General features: G+C 32.4%; 1 protein-coding gene across 1 annotated transcript in view; it reads left to right on the top strand.

Annotated features, from left to right (window-relative positions):
* Smp_162110 (multidrug resistance pump, putative) overlaps positions 1-19,943 on the top strand; it is a gene marked incomplete at both ends in the record, with an annotated part of 35,158 nt that overhangs the window by 114 nt on the left and 15,101 nt on the right. The window contains 9 exons of the mRNA XM_018796553.1: positions 3,068-3,180; positions 5,828-5,998; positions 7,756-7,804; positions 9,559-9,658; positions 10,637-10,679; positions 10,725-10,769; positions 13,493-13,590; positions 14,003-14,100; positions 19,747-19,860. Of these exons, the coding sequence (XP_018646871.1) occupies positions 3,068-3,180; positions 5,828-5,998; positions 7,756-7,804; positions 9,559-9,658; positions 10,637-10,679; positions 10,725-10,769; positions 13,493-13,590; positions 14,003-14,100; positions 19,747-19,860 (831 nt within the window). The remainder of the gene's footprint in view (positions 1-3,067; positions 3,181-5,827; positions 5,999-7,755; positions 7,805-9,558; positions 9,659-10,636; positions 10,680-10,724; positions 10,770-13,492; positions 13,591-14,002; positions 14,101-19,746; positions 19,861-19,943) is intronic.

Genomic DNA, 19,943 nt, shown 5'->3' with positions numbered 1-19,943 from the left:
TTATTTTATTTAAACACATAGATATTGGTACAAACGGGCACCAGATTGATATGCAACACACAAATCTCATTTGATTTGTGTGAGGGCTGTGATACTGTCCAGGTGCTCAAACCGAAACAGGTGGTTTTCTTAGGGAATCACACCCCGAGCCTTTGACTTAAAGGTCTGATCCATGAGGTAGTGGAGCATCGTGAAGAGATGCAGTCCCATGGTAGCCGGTGACCAACCATTGATTCATACGCCATTTGTTCCATCAGGATAATGGAGCCAGCCCATGTGCACCATTGGTTTGAAATGAGGGTTTTCCAACTCCCCTAGGTGGACTCGTAGTGTCCACGAACCCGGTTAAAACGCCGGACGTTCGCTTTTCGTCCTCTCAATTTCGTAAACAACAGTAATGCCGAGAGAAGGCAGTGAGTAGGACTTCCCTGGCAGAGGCTATATACGCGTGGCCATGTGAGAGCATTTCGAGAGAGAGAGAGAGCGGACTCTCACCACTCTTGACCTTACCAGGGCATTTGGTGGCTTAAGTGGGTAATTATTGTAAGATAATATGAAAGAAATAACATAATTAATGAAAACTAAATTACATCATGCAGTCCTATCGTATTTCGTAAAAGTGCATAACTTACATGCGAAGTATAAGTTTATGTGCTCAACTTTGAAGCATTGACCTTACCAGGGCATTTGGTGGCTTAAGTGCGTAATTATTGTGAGATAATACGCAAGAAATAACATAATTAATGAAAACTAAATTACATCATGCAGTCCTATCGTATTTCGTGAAAGTGTATAACTTATTTGTGAAGTATATGTGCTCAACTTTAAAGCATATGGTTTATGTGGAGTATTTGGTGATATCATTCTACTGTTGAACTGAAATCGGATGAGTATAATTGTAGTCAACCGGTTGATTTAAACTAATGTATTTTTAAATAGCTAGAACAAATAATAACGGTAAGATAAATAATATTTATCTAATAAAACAGAATATTGACATTTGGCTGGTAACAAGAATAAGTATCATGATACTACTACAAAGAACAAGTTGGATTAAGTCAAGTATTTATATTTATGTGACATTTGTTTTGAATGTTTTGAAGGTTAGTTAGTTTTTATTACGTAAAGGCAGTTGGTGACTAAGAATCTACAGTTTATTTTGAAACTACCTTATTCGTTAATGACTTTTAACCTTATTGGTTGACTTGAAAGTTTTATGTATCTAATGAGATTTTCTATATATTTTCACTAGTTATCAAACTTCACTTATCAGTTTTTTTTATTCTTCATCGGATTAGTCTTGTTTTGTTATTCAGAGAAACATACTAAGGGCTATGAGTTCAGTTTTAGTATGAAAAATATTTTTCAGTAAAATTAAATGTTATATCGATTGAGTGTGTACATGCCCTGTTTATATATGAACGTGCTGATTCTCGCCAGTGAGAGAGGAGTGAATTATCAATCAGAGCAATTATGCACGAAAAACCGTATGAGCAGTATTGAGTACTTATCAGTCCTGCTTTCTGCCCAACCCAGCCAGTTAAGTCCAAAACATCAATAACAGCCTCTTCAATACGAATCATTATTCTCAATCATACTGGGTTTATATGCCAATTAAACAGACCACAACGTACCATAAAATAGAAAGTAACATTTGTACAAGGTTTGGCCAAATATGGCTGTGAATGTGGGGAATAGTAATTAATGGACTAGGTATAACTTAAGGATGGTAAATCGTATAATAATAGTCTATAGGTCAAAATAAAGCTTATAATAAGAGGGACACGAATATGAATAGTTTAGTTGCTTAACAATTATACAATAGGAAATATACATATCATATTGGTCCATAAATAGTTCTCAAAGTTACCATTCAAAAATCTCCACGGGATATAACATTAAAAACCTTGTCCAATATAACATAATTTTCAAGAGTATGTAAATCATCTATGATTCAAAAATTAAATTTAACTTGTTATGCTGTAAATCTTCTAATCTGTTAACCGGTAAACAAAAAGTATTACTCACTAATGTTTTTCATTTGAAAGGTAAATCAAGATCATTGACAAGATGTGATTCATTGACATAAATATTCAAAAAATCAAATGATACTCTGTGTTAATCATCAGGTTAATATACTTTTCATCTCCTGACTGTACATTGATTCTATTCAATTCTTCTTATCTCTTTGTACAAATATGAATAGCAGTTTAGCAATTAGTTTGATGAATGTGATTTACTTCTTATTTAGTATTAAACTCAGATAAACTAATAGCAGTCACAGTCGGTAAAAAATATCCCTTTTAAAAGAATGTTTATTGAATAACAATCCACAACCAGTAGTATTTATTGACTGTATACGAAATGGTTGGATTCATGAGTAAATGTAATCTAGATCATCATTGAAAACTTAGGAGCTCCGGACGACCGTGTCGTCCCGGTATGGGAGTCCCCATCGTGAAAATATACAATCCCTCACCAAAGGGACTCGAACCCAGGATCTTAAGTCTCTCATGCAGACGCTTAACCTCTAGACCACTGATCTGACCGGTATCCAACGGTTTTAATGTCTGACTTCAACCAATCCACGAAATTGCGCCACCGTCCACTATTGTCTTCACTGAGTAATTGCCTCACAACAGACTTGGTTGAACTCCATTGGTCACGGCTTTCCACTAGGACTTCAGGAAATATACATTGAAGTTAGTTACTAGTGAGTACATCATGATTATCATTAAAATGGAGGTTCGTGGAGTGGATGCACACTTTTGTGGAATCCCATGCTAGGACATAACAGTCGTCTAGTGATTTCAGGTTTTCCATGGTGGTCTAACTCAAATCGACTCATGGATTCAACTATTAAATTACTACAATCCCCATAAACCCCCATTCTGAATGTACATGAATTCATCAAAAAAGAGATTGCTCTTCAAACTGTTCTAAATTCTTTGATCATTTCTATTCAATTCCAATAGTTTTAGTATTGTATACAGTTAAAAATGATAAATAACACTTAAAGCATAGTTTTTATTAGAAAAAATCTTGTTTTTCTTCTTTTTATATACAGATGATCCAGAAGTACTTCGTTCTCTTACATATCGTCGAAGATTATTAAGAAAAATGTATCCATTAGGATTTCTATATGAATTAAAAAATTTAATGCGTTTAGCAGTACCTATTGTAAGTGAATAAGAAGATAACGTAGTTTTCACTGTTTCTTTTCTTTTCAGATGAAATTTGTTTTAAAAAATGTGTTATTTTAACTAAACTGTCGAAGTTCTTTATTATTTCACTGAAGAAGTCAAAATAAAGTTTCAATGTCATTAATTATGGGTTAACAAGTTACTAATGACTTATATAATCATATCAGTACTACCAACATAGGAAAGATGGTTAGTATGGCGTTGTAGAGAATGTTGAGTTTTTGATTGAGATTAGGAATGGATCAATGTTAGATCACCAACGAGAACGCGGGGGCACTGGATTGCCGTTTAGTCACTCCATAGCAGTGTGCAACCACGATCCCGTATTGGGGATTCGAACCCAGAGCTTTAGGTCTCGCACACGAACGCTTAACCTTAAGATCACTAAACAGGCATCCAACGGTAATGGTATTAACTGCAACTGAGTAAAGAGATATCATGGTTTATTTTTCATCATAACATTCCTAAAGTGAACGAGATCTTGGTTATTCTATGTGTAACAGTATTATAGTGTATAAATATAAACTTTTTTAGTACTTTTCGAAACAAGTAAAAATCAGACATTTAAACTGACCAACTATAATTTCGTCATTTTAAAATCTTTGCCAGTTTATTTTAAACGATTGCTGGAAAATGAATTGCATATAAAATATTAATCGAAATGGATTGTTTGATGAAATCTACTGTTGATTTGATCGTCAGATGTGAAACTAAGGGAACATTTTAGGGTAGATAAATTCACAGGTTTATTATATTCACTTATGCTACACTTGTGAATCATATTGATGCTTTAGTCATAATATCAATACTAAAATACTGAATACAAAAAGTCCTTTATATCTATTGTATAATTAATATGAGATCAGATATTTGATCATATTCAAAATCAATGATAGAATTGAAAATACTATGAAAATGATCTAGTCAAGATGTAGATATCTATTAAAGAGATCATTTGTGTTACTTCATTTTGAGCCCTTTGAAGTTAAAGAATAAATTAAGGGATATCTAAAGAATTATAAAAAAATTGTCGAATAAAATTAACATTGTCATCTGTCACTTATGATCAAATACATCTAGTCCCAGTGTGAACATCAACTCTGAGATGCAGGCAAATCCAGCTGATGAGTCCAAAATGGGACGAAACGCGCGTCCTGGATTCCACTGCTAGCCACTATCCATCTTTGCTTATCATAAGAATAGTTTTGCAACGATCACACAGTATAACAAACAATCCGATTACTTTACTAAGTATCATTTAACTAAAATACTACTCTTGTTACTTATTTTTACATTTGACAATTTATTGAATGATTGATGTTGATTAGTTTAACATTTGAATAAACTAACCAATACAGATATTTAGATCAATGTAAAAACAAAATCTTTTTATCAAGAAACACTTGCGTGTAACAAACAAGAAAATAGCGTTATCAACAGCTAGTAAGAAACCTCTTTTCCTGAAGCTGCAATTCAACGGAGATGTAGCTGGTGATGTACTACATGATAGACTGACTAAAGCAGTAAAGAGAACGTTTAATACAACCGATCCCTATCTATCGTACTCCACCCGATCTATGGTGATTCCTCAACTAAAGGATAAGATACCTGATTATACCACTTCCATGTTTATCTACGAGTTCAGCTGCTCCTGTGGAGAAAGCTATGCTGAGCGCACTACCAGACAACTGAGCCAAAGAGCTAGTGAAACCACCCTTCGTGGTTAGGGAAAGGTAGTGTCAAGACAATACAAAGCTCGGCTCTATCACACTTGATCGATAGCGGTCATGTAGTAGATAGAAATAAATCATTTAAAGTTATTTATCGTATTCCGACTAGTTTTCCTTATGCGGTTCGATTTCGTTTCTTACACATAGTAGAAGCTATAGGAATTCGAGCCAACAATTCAAGTCTTTATATTCATAGGAAACTTGAAACAACTTTATCTGTCCCTTGGCCTTAACAAACGATTTTATTTTCTATACTCTTTTTTCGTTTATTCTTCTTCACCCTGTCGTACGATTTTCTTTGTTCTCAAATATACGTTTCACGGTCTAATTATCTAAACACTTCCTATTGCGTAATCTTATAATTTTTATGAATGTTATTTCAGTGTCTATATTTGTCTAATCATTGACATACTTCCCCTTGTGTAACATTGATTCAAGCCTTTATTATTCTTATCACAACTAGTACACTTATCATCACACTATCAATTTTCACGTTTCACTGATTATGTTTATTTATGAAATCTATTCCACTGTTATCATGGACTCATAAACTACCTTGATTGGTTTAATAATTTTGTATGTGCATATGAATATTACTGTATATTAGAGTAAAACCTGATGAGGATTTAATCCAAAACAATATTTTTCGCTTATATATGTTGTTCTAAATCACAATATGGGAAATTTTCAAATTATCAAGATAACTTGAGATCCAACTAGCTAGTGAATAGTACAAGGTGTAAAGTTAATTCCGATTTGTGTCAATATACTGAGAGCGAAATCTATTGGTTGGTTTAACTAAGTTGCTTTTTCTAAGATACAACATTAATTTATACCCAATTAATATATATATATATATATATATATATATATATATATATATTTGCATTTTAGACTATTTCATCAATGTTAACATATATGATTTCACCTGTCAGTATGGCATTCTGTGGACATTTAGGCAAAATTCAATTAGCCACAATTGGTTTAGCTATGTCAGTGTTTAGTGTTTGTGGTATGTTTGTTATTCTAGGATTGCTCTCCGCATGTGATACATTATTTTCACAAGTAAGAATAAATCTTTTTTTTTAAAAAATATTTGTAATACTGAATTAGTTTTACAATAACATACATCTTAAGCGTAAACATATTCAAAATGTTCTTGTGACAATTTTGATGGAATTTTGTTCTTTGAGCTGGATGGTTTGGTCGACTAAAGCATCCAGCTCAAATAACAAAAATCATCCAACTGTGCTATAAATCTTCTCCATCATCTCTTGTGACAATTCTTATAATAATTTTCAGTTTAATGTTTAATTGTTACTCAGTGAAGTTGAGGCAATGACTAGTGAGAAATAAAGTCAACAACAATTTATTCTATAAATACTAAAGGAGGACTTTCTATGTCGTTCCATTCATAAAGAGAAGCATAGTTGATTTTTATAATTCATAAATGCAGTCCATTTAATCAAATATAATTCTGATTTCGATAGTGTAATAAGAAGACGAAGATTATCAGAACTATGTGATATATTAGCGCAATACATTTCGAACAATCTGATCACACGTATACTTGTTAAGAACATTTATGTATAAAAAATAAAAGGTCAACTAGACTGGGAATGGGGGGGGGGTTAAGAGGAGACAAGAGTAATAATAATAATAAAAATAATGTCAAAACAATTTGAAACCTAATCACTCTGGATAATAAGCTAATATTACCAGGGTAGATTTAAGTTGAAAACAAACTGTTTTTGAATACACGAAGGGGGTTTGAATTTTCGTATGGCTAAGGCTTCAATAAACTTCAGTATACGCCCTTTTATACTTTTATACAACACCAAAAAAGTCAAGTTAAGATCAATTTTAGTTCAATCACATAATTCTGATAATCTTCGTCTTCTTGTTACACTATCGAAATTTATCAAAGGGACTAATTGCTTTAAATTTCTTAAAAGAAGACTCCCTGAACAACTATAATTCATTTTGTCTGGCGAGCTGCCTATGCTCCTTCATGAAGGATAACAGGCGTAGGTAAGTAAGTAATTCATTTTGTACAAAGGAAACAATCAAATAATTGAACATTTAGTATACTTAAGTGTAGGTCCTGGGTTGGAATCTAGCGAAGCGGGATCGTGGATGCGCACTGTTGAGAAGTCTCACGATAGGGCGAAACGGTCGTCCAGTGCTTCCAGGTTTTCCATAGTGGTCTAGCTTCAGTTGACTCATGATCTCAATTATATAAAAATACCTAAATGTAACAAAAGAAAACCTGTAAATCTTACTGAAATATTCACAAAAATAAGTTCATTATAGAGAATGAAATAATGAAATAAATTCATTCATTCATACAAAGAATGACAGATTAATATTGAAATCATAGAAAAAGCTTTCATATCTAATCGAACGATTATAGTTTTCGTTTTATGATACACTCTTCATTCGTTTGTATATATAATTAGAATATAGATGTAAAAATAGCATGGTAACTAATGTAAGTTAATTTCTTTCTAATTGACTTTCTTTTTGTCCAATAAAACATATATCAATTCTAGACGTATCTGAAGTAGAGAGGTGGTTCAATGTTTTAGGCATTTTATATACCGCTAATGAAATGCAGATCACAATTCAGCGCCTTCTATTCCACTTTTTGGACGACTGGGTAGTATTACTGGACCTCACATTAAGAGTATGTCCATAAGCCAAGTACACAGATTTGTACTTGGTCAATGTATTGATAATAATAACGCATTTCTGAAAAAAAAGACAAATGAATAATAATTCAATATAAACAGCTTGTTTTATTCATTTTTATTACATTCTAGACATATGGTAGTACAAAAAAAGATAAAATGATTGTTCAACTATACAGAGGTAAATTCATTTCATTTATAACATTATTTAACAATTAACTAACAGTACGAAGTTAGTTTTAGTTCATGATTGACATTCATCGGATAATTAATCATTGAATATGAAGAAGATTTAAACAGTTGTTTAATTATAGCTAGAAAACTTCTTAGCTAATTCAGTAGCTTATTTACCAGACGGAACAAACCGAATGAACTGATTTTATGGACACTTTTCTTTTGAGTTAAAAGCTGAATCAATAATCCTGAAGCATAACATATAACAAACTGAATGAATAACAATTTATAATGCTGATAAACATGTGAAGAGATCCAATTGTAAAGTATAAAACCATATATATATATTTCATCAGACTAATACATATTAATGGCGCACTGCTGAGGAGCCCCACAATAGGACGAAACGGCCGTTCAGTGCTTCCAGGTTTTCCATGGCGGTCTAGCTTCAATTGACTTAAGACTTCAACTATATATAAAGATTAATTACTGTTTGAAACAGTATTTCTTGAGCTGTCAATAAGATATTTACTTCTAAATTTACTTTAAAAAAGGTTTCAAGTACTTTCTTATAGTTTCATTTGGATAAATGAATTACTATTGTAGTGAATGCAAACACGAGTGGGAATAATTGAATGTATTTTAGCACAACATTACAAACTATCTCACTGAAATCTGTCAACCATACAGTAAATAGTTAATTTGTAAACTATCGATCAATTGTCTCAATCTTGACAGTTTCCTCTGCAAATATCAATTCATCGTTTCTGTTTATTATTGTTCATGAGTTTTCATACCAATTGCGTTTCGTTTCAGTTCTTTGCTTATCGATCTTCTAATGAAATACATTCAATGCCCAAGCATAGTTATATACTATTTGTTTGAATATAAGTAGCTCACACCACATGGTCATGAGGATGTACTTTATTCTATTTAGAATGAAGATAATTAATGTTAATTAAGAGTACTTTATATATTGTAAATACATATTATTGAGTGATTAAGTAGATATTAATCTACATAGGATGCACATTTAGCAAGATTGATCAAATCTCAGTTAAGATTATCAATAAGCTCAGTAACTTAAATCTTTCCTAGTAATCATATAATGAAAGTTTAATACCTAAAAATGGAACATTTCATTTGTAATTTTAACTTGCAAATATAGCAGACAATCTATTTTATGTAAAATAAAGAGAAAAAACAAAACTAGATAAGATAAAGACATTAAATAGGAATAATATATGTCTGTAAAATCTCAGTGAATGAATTTGAAGTGAATCCAACGTTTCGCTTGGTAATCTGGTCTAAGCTTTTTTCAAGGGAATGTAATCAATCGATAATTTGGATGTTCGATTATATTTTCTTGAAAATGCTTGGATCAGATTGCTAGGCGAAATGTTGGATTCCCTTCAAATTCATTCGCTGAGATTTTACAAATATATTATTCCTATTTAATGTCTTACATCAACTCGGTGCCCAAATACTGTGAAACTATTCGTCTTAATTAAGACGAAGGTTCTTATATAAATAAGAATGAGTAATCTTAACAGTTTAATTATTAAATAATTTTAAATACTAGGATGAAACGGTCATTCAATTATTTCAGATTTTCAATGATGGTCTAGCTTACATAGACTTATGCATTCAATTATCTCCATAAATGGCCTATTCTGATAATTATATTTCCTTTATTACAAGTTTTGGAAAATGGAAACCAATTAAACAATTAGTTTTAATTCTTTTTTTTTCTTTTTAAAGCTACTATCTTAATTTTATTATGTTGCATTCCATCATGTGCTTTGTACTTGAATGCGGAACCATTATTATTATTACTTGGACAAAATCCTTTAATTGCAAAGTAAGTCTCTTACATAATAATTCATGAAAAAGATTGATTCAGAGGTTCTTGATAAATCATTGTGTCATAATTATATATTTTATATGCTATGCTGGTCGGCGGCCTAGTTTTTAGCATTTACTTATTCGAAATGTTACAACGTCTATCGGTTATGAGTACTAATTATGCAATTAAGTGAGAAACATAACTTTATGTATTACCACAAAAATTTATGTATCAATAAAATATTATAGATTTCGAAATATCTATTTTTCAAATACAACACGGAGAACACCAATACAATCACACTTGATGGAGAAACTCTGGAAGTTGTGAAATATTTGACGTACCTGGGAAGCATCATTGATGAACAAGGAGGATCTAATGCAGATGTAAAGGCGAGGATTGGCAAAGCAAGAGTCACATTCTTACAATTGAAGAGCATATGGGACTCAAAACAACTGTCAACCAATATCAAATTAGCAACATCAAGACAGTCCTACTGTACGTAGTTGAAACGTAGAGAAGGTACAAGTATTTATAAACAGTTGTCCAAGCAAAATAAACAACATTCACTGACCGGATACCATCAACAACGGCCTTCTGTGGGGAAAGACAAACCATCTTCCATCTGAAGAGGAAATTAGGAAAAAATGTTGGGAGTGGATAGGACATACATTACAGAAATCACCAAACTACATCACGAGGCAATCCCTAACTTTGAATCGTCAAGGGAAGCGGAAAAGAGGAAGGCCGAAGAACACATTACGTTGGGAATTCGAGTTAGACATGAATAGGATGAGTATCAAATGTAAAAAACTGGAAAGGAATGCACAGGACAAGATTAGGTGTAGTGTGTTGGTGGGCGGCCTATGCTCCACTGCGAGTGGTAACAGGATCAGGGAAGTAATTATCTATTTTAATTTTCTCTTAGAAACATAATTCTTTTGCAGTAAATATCAATTAAAAACTTATTTATCTTTTGCTTTTATTACATAGGGGAACTGGTGAATTGTTGCTCTATCTTATACCGGGATTACTTGTAAGTTGTAAAAATGTATAATTATCCAGATCACTTTTGTTATAGTTTAGTTCACTTGGACAATTATTTATCAGGTTTGTTCAAACACAAGTATGTCCAATGTTATTGCTGTTGTTTTTTACTTAATATATCTCTTTATTGATAAGATCTATGCTAATCTTAATCGGAATCATATTCAGTTTTTATTTGATGTAAATACTTTTGTATTTTATCTTAATAAATGATCCCCCAAATGCCTTGGTACAGCCAAGAGTGGAGGGGGCCCTCCCTCTCTCTCGAAATGCTCTCACACGGCCACGCGTATATAGCCTCTGATAGGGAAGACCCACTCACTGCCTTCTCGCACCACGGGTGTGGCTTACGAAATTGAGAGGACGAAAAGCGAATGTCCGGCGCTTTAACCGGGTTTGTGGACACTGCGAGTTCACCTAGGAGAGTTGGAAAACCCTGATTCCGAATCAATGGTGCACATAGGCTGGCTCCAGTTTTATGAACCAATAATTGGTGACCGGCTACCATGGGACTGCATTTCCTCACGATGCTCCACTGCCTTGTGGATCATATCTTTAGGTCAAAGGCTTGAGGGTGTTACCCCCCCTAAGAAAACCACCTGCTTCAATTTGGGCACCCGGACAGTATCATAGTCCTCATACGATTAAATGAAATGACAATTTTTGTGTGGCGCATATATATCTGATGCCCCTTGTACCAATATTTATGTTCAAATAAATAAACAAACAAATAAATGTTTTTACATTGATCAAATTTTTTGATTTGGATTTATGATCATCTAAAATTTTTAAATAAAAAGTTAGAATAAGTTACAGTTTACAATGTTTTATAAATTTATTTGTGGTTATCAAATATTTAACAGTTGGATTCACGAATTGATTTAAGTTAAACCAACATTGAAAATCTGGTTTAACTAAGATCAACTTATAAATTAAATTGTTAAAAATTACTACATTCTCTACAAATCCTCATCCTGATAATATCCATTTAAGTTACAAAATATAATAAAAGAGATAAATTAAACTTTAAGTTAACTGGAATGAATTTTTGATCAGTAAGTTAATCAGCTACATCGTAGGACCAGGCACATATATGCATCGGTCCAAGTTACTATACCTCATTAGCACAAGATGAACACCGAATTCATAAAAGTAGTTAATTTAGTGGTGGTAATATATAAAAGAAAGGTTGTATATAAGGATATAGTACAGGAAGGAAGACAAATATGAAGCAATTTTAATCTCAATCTATATCTAGAAAATTGAATTTCATAATGGACTACCTCATTTATTCTGTTTCTTCAATTTTACACATTTACGTAACAATTTATAGTTCAGTATTCATATGATTTTACTAGAGTTTAACCTATTAAAAAGTTTTCCCTTAGGCAATTATTTCTATTCCACTTATCTAACCATCATTGTTATATACGAATATCAATTCATTTAGTGATCTGAGCAATATTATTCTTAAAGACTAGACTCAAGTCTCTTCAGCATTTGAAATTATAGAACTGTTGTTTCTCATGGTTCAAAATTAATTATTATTTTCTAGCTGAATGTTGAGTAGTAGTCAATTTAGTGGTAACTAATTACAAATGATGATCTATACTGTTCGATCAAGTTTTAATCAAGTCAGTAACGTGAGTGATTCAATGTTGTAATCAACTTTATTCTGGTATTGGGCAGTTGTAAGATTTCCAGAAGATGCTTTTGACCCAAAGATTTATGTTAGTTAGTACTGGTCATCTGTTATCCTGTAGGAAAAAAATTTCTTTAGTTTTCTGGCTATTCGGTATCATAGCACTACCGCTGAGCTATCCAGGTGAATGAAGGAGATTTACGTCTTGGACTTCCGTTTAAATCTAATTGCATACATACTAGCTGTTTACAAAGGCTTCTAAACTGACCTTTCACATGGGTTTGGTAGATATTTAGTGTCGACGTATTCAACCTAAATTACAAATGCGTAATTTTTCTGTATAAATATGAAATACAGGTATTATAGTGGGAACGATTGTTTTGCTACTATGTTAGTGAGAAGATTATGTTATAAAAAGAAATAAATTTCAGACATCCTGAATTACCTTTGATGTATAATAGGTTTATGTCATCCATCTATATATATAGTAAATACAACCACAACGGGTTATGTCACGTGATGGGAAATTATAAATCAGCAATTATTCATACCACAAGGATGTCCACCTACTAACTAGTCTGATGGAAACAAAAAATGATAGAAGAGATATGAAAATCTTCTTAAAACATATTCGATGGAAATTTTGCTTGATTATTTAGTAAGTTTGACTTTGGAGGTGGTTAATCATACTGTAGTGAACGAGAACACAAATGGGGATAATCGAATGTATTTCAACACAAAATTACAGAATTTTTTAGTAAAATCAGAGATTCACAGGCTAAATGCTTCATTTGCAAAATGTCAATCAATTATTTCAGACTTAATTGTTCCTTCTGCAAAATGTCAACCGATCGCCTCACAGTTCATTGTTTTTTTGTCTTCACACCAATGATTATCTGTTCTTGCTCTCTTTCCTTTGATCTTCTTAACCTTCTGCCACTAGATATTTCACTTTCAATTGATGATACGCACTACTTATATCTGTCGACATAAGTAGCACACACCACAATACCAATTAAATAGTTGTCGATCTGTTGTATAGCTAACATATATGAATTCCTTTAATTCACTCTATTCTAACAAATTTTCCAATAACTTAAAGATTTCTTTTGGCGTTATTCTAATAGTGCTTTTTGTTGTTTTTTTTCCCTTTCCTATAGAATTATGTATATGCTCCATTAGTTATTATGATTTTTGTGAATGGTATCAATGCATTAATGCATTATATACTGATTTATATAATGAATATGGATGTCAGGTAAACTAATTGACTATGTACGTAAAAAGATTAATGTATAGTAATTTCCTGGATTTTCTTTTTCCAACAAAAAGAAGTAATGTGCCATAAAGTAATCTTGTGTTTAAATGAATGATAAGTACGTGAAATCTACCAGAATAATACAACGAATATATTCAAATGATAAAATAAAAGAAAAGTTATTATTGTAGTCAAGATTGATTATTCATTATGTCTTTGAACTTATTCAAGGAAAAAGAAATCGATCAATTAATCTTTGAATTCATCATTCATAATTGATAGCTGCAATCTCGAGAATGATTTGCCTTTGAATTAATTAAAAACATGACTGATATTGATGAATATTGTCTAATTTATCTATTTGGATTTCTTTCTTTCTTTTTTTTCTTTTTTTTCGGGTTACAAATTTTAGAGCTTCACCAATATCCCAAGCAACAGCATATTTTTTTCAAGTTGTATGCTTTATTGTCTACATCAAATTCATAGGTCTTTCAAAAAATATCAATTTTAGTAAGTCATTGAACAGAGTAAAAAAGAAGTGATATTCAAATATTGAAGTACATATTATTACCGTTATAATCAGAAGGGTTTTTTGTGGAGATTTAGTATTTTCATAGTTGAAAGTGTGAGTCAATTGAAGCTACACCACCAGAGAAAACCTGGAAACACTGGACGGCCGTTTCGTCCTATTTTGGGACTCCTCAGCAGTGCTCTGACGCGAGACTGGTAGGTCCTGGGTTCAAATCTCGCGAGGACAGGTCGTGGATGCGCACTGCTGAGGAGTCCTAAAATAGGACGAAACGGCCGTCCAGTTCTTCTAGGTTTTCTATGATGGTCTAGTTTCTATTGACTCACACTTTCAAGTCATATATATTGTTAATAATACACACAACTTGTATATAAGTATCATTTACTACTGAATTATTGCGGTATATTAAGTAGCTTATTCAATATCAAAGTAAAAAATAATAAGATTTATAAAATAAAATTAATTTTATTCTATTTTCAATCTTTCCATCAACTACAAATAGCTTTAAGTAACAAGTAATTTGTACGGTTATGAGCACAGTTTGTTGTTGTTGTTGAAATCGACCTTTAAAATAGAAAAGAAATTCGGAAAAACAAGAAGTAAACAGAAAATACGAAAGTTTACTAGTTAACATGAGTGAATGGTCATATGTTGAGACGGACTTCCAATGTAGAAGGAGATGACGTTATAATCACAAATGCTTATAACTGTGTCAAAAGTAAAATTAAAGAACAAAGTGAACACATTCTGGTAATGGTATTCATCACGGATTGATCTTAGTTAAGGTTCTAATATAAACTAAGGAAGATAACTGTGTCGCTATTTTATTTGAGTTTGGGACTGCTCACTAGTGATCACCCGCAAATGTACTGGTGATCAGTTCTAGAACTTATATCTTGTCCAAGCATTTAACTGTTAAAACTACTGAGTTAAGGTCTACCGTCATGGATATCTGACTTTAATCTACAGTATACCATACCAGCCACTAAAGACTTACTCTATGATAAGTTCCTAAATTTGTAAAGGAGTTCAGCGATCTTAACACTGAAACATTCATCAACTGCAGCATTTATAAACATTCCTCAGCAGAGTTTCATTTTGGCATTCTAATTTAAATAGTAGTGCATATAATAATATCTAATAATCACGACATTTTCAACTGCCATGCACACTATTAACTAGTCGTATTTTGCCTAATCACCTTGTTTGGTTTTTTCGACTGCACATTCACTGGTAAATGGTTTGTAATATGAATATCTATGAACAAATATCTAATTACCTTTTAATCTTAATCAAACTTGTATATTTTTCTTATAAAGAAAGGCTGTTATGATAACACTTATAACTTAAAACTGCATATCTTATTAAGCAAAGATGAGTGGTGGCTATCAGTGTAATCCAGGACGCTTGTCTCGTCTTATTTGGGACTCGTTAGATGGATATACCTGCATTGCAGATTTGGTGTTCACTCCAGGACTCGAACCCATTACCGTTCGCTTCAAACACCATCGTGTTTGAGTCCTGATAGCCACTAGCTTGTGCAATGGGGTGATTCAAAAAATCGACGCAAAACGAACTTACATGTCTTATTGTTGTGACGTGCAGTGTCCAAAACCTGATACTGATATACAGTGTGTTACGCTCACTGACTACCTGAGAGAGAACAGAAGAGTGAGCGAGCAAGTGTATTGGACTATCAAATGAAATGCACAAATACTCACTCATATACATACCACTCCATCCTTAGGAAATTGACCCACTGGTCCCAATGAAATACACTTGACCTTCAGGTCACTTCTGAGAGCCGTAGATTGACCTTTCGCTACTTCTGATTGGCTCTCCATATCACTTATAATTGATACAAATTTATTCTATTCCTGTTTGGCAACTGTAAAGTTCACTAGTTTACTAATTTATTCTTAATAAGAAAGCTATTTAATAATTTTTAAAAAGAACAATATAACACTTTCCACAGTCAATTAAAATTTTCCATCGTACACTTATAATTAAAATATTTATCATTTAAAAACCCAAGACTTGTTTTCTTCCATTCTTGTTGTTTTATACTACTTTTAATTTTATCAACCTATGTTAAGTTACATAGTAATTTTTTCCCTTCAATAAATTAAGTAGCACGATAAGAAAAATAATGATCAAAGCGTATTTGAAACTATCGGATCATTTATTAACATCAAAGCTAATTACATTTCAAAAGATGATTAGAAGATTAACAATAAAACTGATTATTATTGATATTTAATAGTTGAATTCATAAGTCAATTGAAGCTAGATCACCATGGAAAACCAAGAAGCACTAGACGACTGTTTCGTCCTAGTACGGGAATCCACAGAAGTTGGCATCCCGCTCGCTGACTTCAAAATATCGAACAGGACTAAAATTTATGGACAAACTAATAAAATTAAGGATAGAAACCCTTGGATTTTGGCGTAAATTTCATTTATCTATTTAGTTAAATAGAATTTTGGCACTATAAATAATATCAGCTTATGAAGGAAATTTTTACTTTATTCTTAACCTTAAATTCTAATTCAAAATCTTAATCCTAATTTCTAATACTAATTTATAAACCTAATAAGCAGAAGGGAATTGTCTCAAGGTCTTTTTAACATTGCTCAAAGGTTGTCCATGAATTATAGTCTTATCAAAGATTGTTTGTTTGAATCTTCCCATTGATTTTTAGGCCTGCAATTGATCAGTCTTTTATTGGTATATGTGCATACTGTGCGTATTGCCCCGATATAACCTTAATTCACAAGCATTATAAGCAAAGATGGATAGTACCTAGCAGTGGAATCCAAACCGAGCCTTTCATCCTATTTGGGACTCGTCAACGGGATGTGTCTGCATCTCAGATTTGATGTTCAATCTGGGACTCGGACCCAGTATCTTTCGCTTCAAACGCCATCGTGTTATCTACTCAGCTACTGAGTCCTGATAGCCACTCTGAGATGCAGGTACATGCAGCTGACGAGTCGCAAATAGGACGAGACGCGCATCCTGAATTTCACTGCTAGCCCCTGTCCATCTTTGCTTATCAAATATTATTTGAATATCTTTGTGAATAATAAATTGAAATAACGATTATTATTAGAAAGTGTTTAGGTTGATAATAAGGGAAAAAATAAGTTATGGATGTGTATAGTTAATAGGTCAATACAAAGACAAAACTATACCTATCTATCTATTTATTTCTTTTCTTATTATTTAGTAGTTATTTATAGTTTACAATAAAATAAGTTTTATATGTATGTATGTATGCATGTTCACATCTATCTACAGATGATTATAGTTGTCAGTCATTTACATTTGGTGGAATATGAAGGAAACGAACACACACACACACAATCAAATCCTTTCATTTTCCAATTTCTCATCTTGCTACGATCTACTTTCTTTTTTTTGTACAAAAAACAAAAAACTAAAAAATCAAATCAATATTAAAAGTTTTAAAATTTATGGAACAAATACACTAAAATTATAGGTATTACTTATTATAAAATGGAATGATTATATAAAGTAAATGACTTATCTTTAAATACAATTTTCATTGATGAATTGTTGAACATGAAAAGAGTAATGAATGATTGTTTTGTCTCAGTTTTTGTCTTCTTCATAGTTTACATCCAGTAGGTTAATCGATTGTTATCGATTATTGATTTGGAAACTATTGGTCATTTTTTGCGATTGATTAGTATTATAACTAAACAGTGTTACACTATTCACTTGGTGTTGTTTACTTGTATCTTCCCATTGTTATTTAGGACTGCAATTGATCAGTCTCTTGTTGGCATATATGCATCCTGTGCGGACTGCTTTTATAAGCTTGTGATTTCAGGCATAGGATGCACATATGCCAACAAGAGACTGACCAATTGCAGTCCTAAATAACAATGGGAAGATACAAGTAAACAACACCAAGTGGATTTAAACTCCACCCACTTGCACAAGCAGTTAGCTATCAGGACTCAGTAGCTAAGAGGATAACACGATGGCGTTTGAAGCGGACAGAGTGAACAGAGTGAACATCAACTCTGAGATGCAGATATATCCGGTTGACGAGTCCCAAATAGGATGAAACGCGCGTCCTGGATTCCACCGCTAGCCACTATCCGTCCTTGCTTACAAAAGTGTTACACTATATTTAATAAGTAACTGTCTTACTTATGAAATTATTAATCGTACAGGTTACGACTCTTACTACTTATTACAAAACTCTTGTAATGTGAAAAGTTAAGGAACATAACACTTGAATCTATAATAGCTGGTTATCGAATAGTAAATGAAACCAATATTAGTGGCACAATTTGTCATTATTAGTGTAAATTTTGTTTCAGTCGTGACCTCAAATATACGCAGTAGTATACTATTTTTTGCTATAATCTTACTTACCAAAAATATTTCCCCCTCAAAATAAGCTAAAACTAAGATATAAAAATCATCATGATCTTTTCGAGGTACAATTGACGGTTTTACTTCCTTGTTGAACAGATATTTAACTGAATTAATCAGTACAACACTTCTTGAAGGTGTGTTCATCCTAAATGTTTACTACATATGATTTTTAGATTTGAACCTTAGGACATTAAATGAATAGATCATGCAAAATTATCTTAGTTACAATTTGAATTTCAATAGTCGAATTCATGAGTCGATATAAGCTAGACGATCATTGCGAACCTGGAAGCACTAGACGGCCGTTTCGCCTTAGTATGGGACCCCTCAGCAGTGCGCATTCACGATCCCTCGCGCGGGGCTCGAACTCATGACCTTCAGTTTGGCGCGCATATACCTAACAGTTATCCACCTCAGACAATGGATGAAAGGTTGCGCAAGATCGTGAATCGAGTGAAGTTAGATATTAACAACGTTGGATGCCGGTTCAATAATCTAGAGGTTAAGCGTTCGCGCGAGAGATTCATAGTTTTGGGTGTGGGTTCGTGGATGCACATTGCCGATGAGTCCCATACTGGGACGAAACGGCCGTTCAGTGATTCCAAGTTTTCAATGATTTTCTACCCTACATCGACCTATGAATTCAACTTTTAAAATTACCAAAATCTTCATAAACCCCCATTCTGATCACAAACTAAACTATCGAATATAAATGGACGACTGTCATTGAATATAGAATTTTGTAACTATTATATGTAAATCAGATGCCTGTGTATGCCTTCTTCATACCGAAATGACCGGAGTACTCATTCAAATGAGCGATTCAACTGATACATATATATCACTAAGCAGTATAATTTGCTTGGATATTCTACATTTTTTTAAACCTAATATTTTGATAGGTGTTATGTTTTATGAGGATATCAACTGACCATTAATGAAGCAGATTATCAGTCTATAAATCTGCAGTTTGATTTAAAACTTTTGAATAGTGTCTAAATATTTATGAGAAATACCAATTAACTTATGTTCATATTCTTAGACTTTAGAACTTATTAATTGTATGCCTGTAATTCGTAGGTAAAAAAGCTAGTTATCATTCTATTGGAAAAGTCATTTATAGGCTTCAGTTTGCTTTGATGATATCCTACACTTTGTCGTCCATCAAAATTATTTAATAAAATACCTTTGTTTTTCATTCTTTTCTTTTCAGAATTTACAACGGAAGTTTGGGAAGATTGGAATATATGGTTTCGTTTAGCTATACCTGGTTTAATTATGGTTAGTCTTGAATGGACAATTTATGAAATTGGTGGTTTTATCGCTGGTAAGATCATTGAAAAGTCTATTGTAAAATAATGTTTTTACGTAATATTAACATACAATATAGATTTATGTAGATGTAATGTT

The sequence above is a fragment of the Schistosoma mansoni genome (assembly GCF_000237925.1).
Source record: "Schistosoma mansoni, WGS project CABG00000000 data, supercontig 0172, strain Puerto Rico, whole genome shotgun sequence".
NCBI lineage: Eukaryota > Metazoa > Platyhelminthes > Trematoda > Strigeidida > Schistosomatidae > Schistosoma > Schistosoma mansoni.
The sequence above is the reverse complement of the archived record's forward strand: the minus strand, read 5'-3'. Positions and strand labels throughout refer to the sequence as shown.